This window comes from Camellia sinensis, chromosome 3, assembly GCF_055761805.1.
Source record: "Camellia sinensis isolate YWXY chromosome 3, ASM5576180v1, whole genome shotgun sequence".
Lineage (NCBI taxonomy): Eukaryota > Viridiplantae > Streptophyta > Magnoliopsida > Ericales > Theaceae > Camellia > Camellia sinensis.
This window is the reverse complement of record NC_138963.1, coordinates 179,941,806-179,949,555: the sequence shown is the minus strand read 5'-3', so window position 1 is coordinate 179,949,555 and position 7,750 is coordinate 179,941,806. Positions and strand designations below refer to the sequence as shown.

The 7,750-nt window shown below is 35.3% G+C and overlaps 1 protein-coding gene across 1 annotated transcript; it reads right to left on the bottom strand.

The window, feature by feature from the left end:
* Positions 1–836: 836 nt before the first annotated feature.
* Positions 837–7,528, bottom strand: LOC114315496 (uncharacterized). Its single transcript, XM_028262111.2, has 5 exons — positions 5,592–7,528; positions 5,317–5,479; positions 4,090–4,253; positions 1,804–2,059; positions 837–1,265 (listed from the first exon to the last, which is right to left on the bottom strand). The coding sequence occupies exons 1-5, from the start codon at positions 7,088–7,090 to the stop codon at positions 1,161–1,163; spliced, it is 2,187 nt and encodes a 728-aa protein (XP_028117912.2). The 5' UTR covers positions 7,091–7,528; the 3' UTR covers positions 837–1,160.
* Between the last annotated feature and the right edge of the window lie 222 nt (positions 7,529–7,750).

Below are 7,750 nucleotides of genomic sequence, written 5' to 3'. Positions count from 1 at the left end.
ACTTTCTTTATATATTTTTACAAACTATTATTAACTGTCCCCCCACTGCCACCGCCTGCACAAGAAAATTGCCAAAATTTTGCTCATGTTGAAAAAGTTGCCAATGACCAGTGGCAACCACAAATAGACAAGTGGACAAACATAAAAATAATTCAAACAGCAATGATAGAGGCCTTCATAAAATACAATCTCTGACAACTGTTAAAATGATCTGAGCCATTCATATCACTATCAGATATTAAAATAAAATAAAAAATTCAAACACATCAATAGTCAATACATCAGTGAGGGCCGTAGAACCCTCCTTTGTGGGGTTCCCAAATATTTTCCTAATTCAAATTATTATTCTTCATATAGATAAAAAAGAATAAAATTTGGGACCTAAAATTTTTAAATTTAGACTTATGACCCTAGTGTCTAAAATGCAAACAAAAGTTGTACTAAATATTTAGTACAAAGACCGAAAAATAGAATAAAAAATAATAAAAGCATTCACAGATATAAATTGTACCAAACTAGACATGTGTTGAGGTCAAATACTCAAATATGGGATACACAAGAGAAGATGGGGGCTTTGTACAGAATTTAAGCAGCTAGTGCTACAGCCTGTACAGAATAGAAAAGCTTAATATTATCGGGCAAAAATAGCTTGCTTGCATATTTGCATGCTCCTAGAATGTTGGAAGTATCCATGTAGGAGGTTCCATATCATCAAAAATTGTTTTCATGCCGCTTATCATTTATACAATTCCAAATGGCATACTAAACAGTAATCACAAGTAACTCATCAGTAGTATTTATCTCAAACCTTCAGCAAATAAAAGTAAAATAGTCCATAAAAAAATCCAGGCAGTGCATTGCATTGCATTTAGACAAGTGGAAGCAAAAATTCATCGCGATCCTTTGCAATCTGGTACATTCAGAGTATTAGATCAACAAAACAACAAAATATTACAACTCATATCCACAATTCAACAAGATGGGTAGCAAAACTTGCTCTTTTTTTTTACACTCATTCTTGGTAGAGAGCAGCACAAAATTCTGACTGTTAGATAATCTACAACTGGCAGCCCTAAGAAAGATGAGGGTAGTTATTATTAGTGAACATGGCAGTACTTCTGGGAAAACAACAACACTTTCTCGCCACAGGAAGATCAAAATCACTTCTTCAAGAGGTTGCGCGAGAAAATTTTCTTGCAATATGGACTGGTTCGAAGGAAGGTGTGAGGCCGAACTGCTTCGACCAATGAAGCATGGAGAGAACCCTGGTTTAAGACAAAACATGAAAAACTTCACACATTAGATGCGGTCCCACCGGGTGGAGAGGCATGCTGATACAGGGTGGTTCTTTTCTCTCTCCTGACCCAAAAGTATGACATATCTAGAAATCCTGAACTAAGGGCGCCTAAGGCCAACTTTGAGCCTGAATTTTATATCCTTTTCCAAATTCAAATAAAAGCTCTCCAAAAAACATAAAACGAAAAGAATTGGATTGTGAAACTGAATTTTTAAGAAAATTGGCCAATTTTCAATGTGAAAAATCCAGAATCAGCCAAACAGTCACCAAACTTTCAGATTTTCCTGCCAAATTAATGTTGGAGAAAATGCTAGAGACCCACAATAATGAGACAAGAGAGTTGAACCTCAAGTGTGTAACAAATTAAAAGTTGACACTTATCATGCCACATCATTGTAGGTATAAAATTGGGGAAACGTTTTTAGGGGTCTCAAACATTTTCCTTGACGTCGATAATATGGAAGCAAGTTAATGACATTAGAGGTGTGTGTTGGTTGGTTCCATACCTTAGTATGTTCAAGTGCAGACTGAATGACATAATTGGCAAAAGGGTCTTGCAGCAACTGTTCAAAGTGAGGCACTGAAAGCAATTCATGGATAATTCTTGGGCGGCTCTCTTCAAAGAACTTTAAGCATTTTTCAACCACATGGCTGCTGAATTTTTGCATGGACAGGTAAACGTAGTGGCCTTCAAACTGAGAAATCAAGCTGGCAGCAGCTGAATGGGTCTTAAACTCTATAATATATTGGACAACATAATTTCTGGGATACAAAAAAGGAAATATTGAAGTCAAAATGCAGCATTATACTGTGGCTCGAAGCCCCGGATAAATAATCGCAGCAATCATTAATTGACCAGATTGGTACTTTGGTAGAGGTTTAGGGGGATGCATATAATGCAATAAATAAAAATTATCTAGTGACATGTGAGTTAACCATTAATGTACACAATTAAGAAAGCAATCACAACTATAAGATTCCAAACCCATATGTTATGAGCAGAATCACTACTGAGGCACAGGAGCAGCTTGATTTCTATAAAATAAGCACACCTGCAAAAGCCTAAGAATACACAAAAAGATGGCCAAATAACAACACATTGATTGAGATCATAGAACGAAAAACTTCATGTATGAAATTGCCCAAGGGAAAATTGGTTTATCTTAATGAAATGCGAAAGTATTAAGGCATGACATTTCACCAATTAAAGAAATTAAAAAGATGATAATTATGATGATTTGATGATGATGATGACAATGATGAATGCTAAATAAAGATGTTAGCGAAGGAATTAACTGTTAACAGAAGATGTTAGCGAATGAATTAACTGTTAACGGAAGATTTGGACCCTAAATAGAGCTTACAGAAGGATTAATGTTTCCAAGAGCAGTTGCTGGGATTAAGGCTTTTTTAGTATTAAGATTTTAAGATTATAAAGAGTGTAGACATTTGAACTAGTATATTGTTATTCCATCACAAATTAAATTATATAAACATATTTATTGATGGCAAAGTAAATAGTTGATGAGAATAATGTTAGAGATACAATTATTCTATTTTCCAATGTAAATAGTAAAATGACCCATTGTCAATACACGACTGCCTACTTAAAACAGTTGGAACGGCCAACAGCAAGCCAATCCATTAATTACATGGGTCAAAATCTCAACCAAAACCCTTAAAATTAATGGACGGAATTGGCGAATTGCCATCCCCATCCACTACACAAGGGTGTCAGATCCCAATGCCGTGCTTAAACTTTTTTAGCAATGCAACATAAATCATGCCTTGGCCAAATAGAAGGGAGAACTAGTCAGGATCTGTTAATCTGATAAAAATGACAACAAACATTTTATAAAGCTAGTAATTAATAGGATAAACAAGCTTCGCATGGTTCTCTCACCAGAAGAACCTCTCACATCAATGATTTCCCTCAAGTAAGATAAAAACATTAAACAGTACTTCGCATTTGTTTCAGCAATTCTTCATTTTTTATCTTTTTTTTAACCTGGCCTTTGTTTGATTATCCATTATTACCTTGTTATTATATTCATAATATGACCAAATGGTTTCAAGCAAAAAAACAATAGCATTCCATGAGCTCAATAATTCCCAACAAGAAAGAAAACAAGTAGCTCATTCGTTAAACCATGAAAATGGATGCTTTAGTGTGCACTAATAATGTGTGTAATACTTGAAAATAAATAGCAATGACATCTTTATCTAGTTTGCAGCTGGATTGTTGGATGCCTTCTGTCCTTTTTGGAAATTAACAACCAAGAAGGATTCAAGGATTCTCACATTTGATAATTGAAATCGGGTCAGGTAAAAAACCCTATAATTTACTGTTTAACTGCAAACTCCCATTTAAGAACAGATTAAACAGAGATGAGCTGATTAAATTGATTTGATAGGGTGGTGTGAAATTTTACTATAAAATCAACTAACATATTCATCTCCTTGACCTCAGTAAAGATGTACATCTTGATTGGATCAAAGGACAGCAAAAATACTTGTACCTTAAATATATTGCTATGCGGATTATCCTATCACTTTTAGGCTATGTTTGGATCTTGGATTTGGTTAAGAATTTAGAAAGGGAAATGGAAAAGGTGAGGGAAATGTGAATGAAATATAAGTTAATTTTTTTCTCCATTTCCCTTTCCCTTCCTAAATCCATTATCCAAACACATAGTTAAGATTTTTGTATCAGATTACACCCACACACATGCATGCATATTGCATAACAATTATTCAATCAAAGAAATGGGCTAAGCTCTTGAACTAATTACCCAAAAGCATCTTGAGCAAGGATAAGAGCATGAGCAGCAATTTCTGCAACTAACTTTTCTTGATATTTCCCCTCTGACTTATCAATGCATCGGTTCAAAACACAACATCCATGTTGATGAGTTGCAATATTAACACAGAACTTTGCAGCAGCGTCAAAAATAAACTGCAAAGATTAAAAAACAGAAATGACAAAGAAGATTCAGAATCCATTTTTACATGAATATGGATCTGCCAAAACAAAACAAAACAAAAAAAAAAACAGTAACTAAGTAATCACACTATAGACTACATATTAAACCACATAGGCATGCAATCAGATTATAGGTTTAATGGAATGTGGAAACCATATCTTGTCTAAGGTTCTCCACAGGTTATAAACAGATTGTAGGACAAAGGTTTAGAATGTTTGAAAGGAACCGTGTTGTTACTGCACGCTATTTTGAATGAAATACTCTGTTTTGATGGATTTTCACAAGAATATATGTTCTCAAGTAATATTCCAACAGTGTATACCATAAGAAAGAGGGAAAAAAGAAGAAGAAAAACAGATAATAAAAAAAGAAATAAATAAACAGATAAAAGACTAAAAGAGGAAAAAAGAAAAAGAAAAAAGAAGAAGAAGAAGAAGGGATAGTAGTCCTTAACAGAGAAATGCAGAGAACACCAGGAAAAATGATCATTTGACTAGGGATGCAACAGAATGTGTCAATTGTGTTATGCTTCGGTCCTCAAGACTGGTTTGAGGCTACATAATCAGGTGCAAGTTCATTTTATCCTCATTTATTTGCTTGCTATTTACTATATATGCTCGTCTCCAAGCTAGGTACAGAAATACACTCATTTCATCAAGTATCCCATTCCATCCCATCCCATCCCACTCTACTGGACTGGCGATCAAACAAATATAACATAAAATGCATCACATTGGACAGAATGTTTCAACCTAAATTGGTGTTGGAACAGAAGGGGAAAAGCGCACTTGTCCTAAAACTAAGCTTTGTCATTACTAATTATAACTACATGGAACAAAGCTTAATCTACTCAACTTGATTGAGCATTCCGTACAGAAGCTAATGATGCAATATCTAAGGTTCTTATGCTTAAATCAAGCACTATTCTCCATTCATGTTCAGCACACACTGATATGCAAAAATTAAGACATTAGATTAAACATGAGCTGGATTGTCATTTTTGTGCAACTAATCAAAAGGGATGAAAATCTTTACCTTATTATCTTCCTTCCTAAGGCATTGTAAGCAACGTTGTATGACATGATTTCCATTCAAATCCTTAATAAGATCAAGAAAACCTGGTTCAAGAGCTTGCACAACTAACAAAACCTGCTGTCTGGTTTTGAGAGTTTCAATCAACTTCTGCACCACGCGAGTGCTGATACCACCACACCAGTTTAATTTAAAAACAATAAAATCACTCGGAAACATCGTAAGTATGCTGAGAGAGAAGGGAGAAAAAAAAATGAAGCAACAAGTAAAAGAGTTACCCGTGTGCGTTCAAAGAAACTCTGATAAGGTCTCCATGTCCTTCAGTCACCATGAGCACAATATGCATTCTCTGTTCTTCACTGCAGACTTCTAACAATTTCTGCATAAGGTAATTTCCAAATGAATTCATCATGAGTTCAACGACATGATTGATGATTTCATTAAATATTATTTGAACATCTTGACTGGTTCCCTCATCAAATATCTTTTGTAAAAACCGACAACCATGCTGATCCTTGGCCATAAAGTACATACAACCCTGTATCTGAGCTAGTGAACTAAATGTTGGCTGCAAAAGCAATGGACTATAACTCCTTGGGCCCGGACTATTCTTACAAATTCCTTTCAATTGCGATTGACCATGTAGCTCTTGTCTTTTCTCTCGCCGATTATGCATTGCAATTTCATTGCTGGACTTCTTCTTCTGACCTTTAGAACGATTACACCCTTTGTCAACAACATGTTTCAAACTCTTTCCTTGAATAATGAAGCTATCCTCACAACTAAAAGCTTCAACATCCCCTGCATCTGTTATTGACAAAAGAGATGGAGGGACACTGCCATTTGGGATTGCTCTAGTCTTCTCTTTTAACACTAAATTATTATTACATATTGGAACAAGATTAGGATACACCAATTGAGAGGAATTCACTGGATTCAAGGGACTCCTGTCTCCATAAAAACCCATCCCAAGTTTCCGCGAGCAAGACAATTCATCATTCAGATTAGGCAAATTCATAGATGGGTTATGTAACTGAAGTCCACCATTACAAGATAATCTTCGCTGCTGGTTTCTTTGGTCCATAACATAATCTATCTTGCCTTTGTAGCAATTGTGTTCAGAATACAAAGCATTGGAGTGATTGTGAGTAAGATGAGAACCCATCAAATTACCTGCATTGTATCCCTGACACAATCCAAGTATTTTTGCCTTCGTATCATCATCAGAACTCACAGAATTTCCAGGAATTGAAGACTGAAAACCTCCATAGCCATGAATATCACTGTTAAAACCATCAAATGTTCTATAATTTTCAAAATTGCAAGGACTAGGCCCATCTAAATTGCATCCACCAAACCCAAACCCAAACCCAAACCCATATGGATCTATTGGGAATCGCCTAACCTTGGAATAATCCTTACGTGCCTCACCAACATTCAATCTACGAAGATTATCACAGAAAGCAGGCTCATCTAAGACATGTTCATTGGAGTTCTTCACAACAAGAGAATCCAAGTAATGAGTACTCGGTGATCGAAACATCTTGTGGTCCATTTGAGCCATAGATGGTGAAAAACCATCCTCAGAAGAAGAAGACCCACCAGAAAAAGAACTTGAACTAATTGGTGAAACCAAGTGATTATTATTTTGATGATGAAGATGGTGATCAGGAGATGTAATATGAAGGATCTCATTCAACAACATGTCAAGCTCTCCATCACCCCTCATGTTCTCTACAACCCTCTCTTCTTCCTCACCTTTTTTAGCTTTAAACATCACAAAAACACCAATATATAGACAGATAAGAGATACAGAGATAATATAGATAGAAATGGAAAAACGCAATCCAAAATCAGAAAACCCAAATCAGAAAATCAAACTAGGGATGCTAAAGAATGAATATCAATTGGAGATTAAAATCAGCGCACAAGGTACAGTAGAGTAGTGAAGAAATTGCGGTTGTATTTGGCATGCGAATTTGATTTGGTTTTGGGGTTTTGGGGACGAAGATTGAGAAGAGTGAGAGTAGAGAGAGAGAGAGAAGAGATGGATTTCGAGATATTGGTGGGTTTGTTGGGTCTGTTACTGTTCACGCTCACGCCATTAAAATGAAGAGCGAGTCGCCATATGCAAATGCAGAGAGCATAGAGAGAGAGAGAGAGGCGGAGGAAGAGGAGAGAGAGAGAGGCACACTGGCTCTCCGTATTCTGACTAGGAGAGTTTAGTATTGTTTTTTTTAATTAATAATTGTTTTTGCTCAATTTTTAATATTTTAAATTTAGGGTTATTTGGGATGATGTATATTTTTTATTTTTTACACTCAAAATTTTTTTTTTATGAAATATAAATTGAGCTTGAAGAGGTGATCTGACTTAAATAAGATAATGTGTTGTAATATGTGTTAAAATAGCACATATTATTATAGCATATTATCCT

Coding starts and splice junctions, on each gene's coding strand:
- LOC114315496 (XM_028262111.2), bottom strand. CDS start 7,090: ATGTTTAAAGCTAAAAAAGGTGAGGAAGAAGAGAGGGTTGTAGAGAAC. Junction 4,254..5,316: donor TTAGGAAGGAAGATAATAAG/GTAAAGATTTTC, acceptor TAATCTTTGCAG/TTTATTTTTGACGCTGCTGC. Junction 1,266..1,803: donor CTGCACTTGAACATACTAAG/GTATGGAACCAA, acceptor GTCTTAAACCAG/GGTTCTCTCCATGCTTCATT.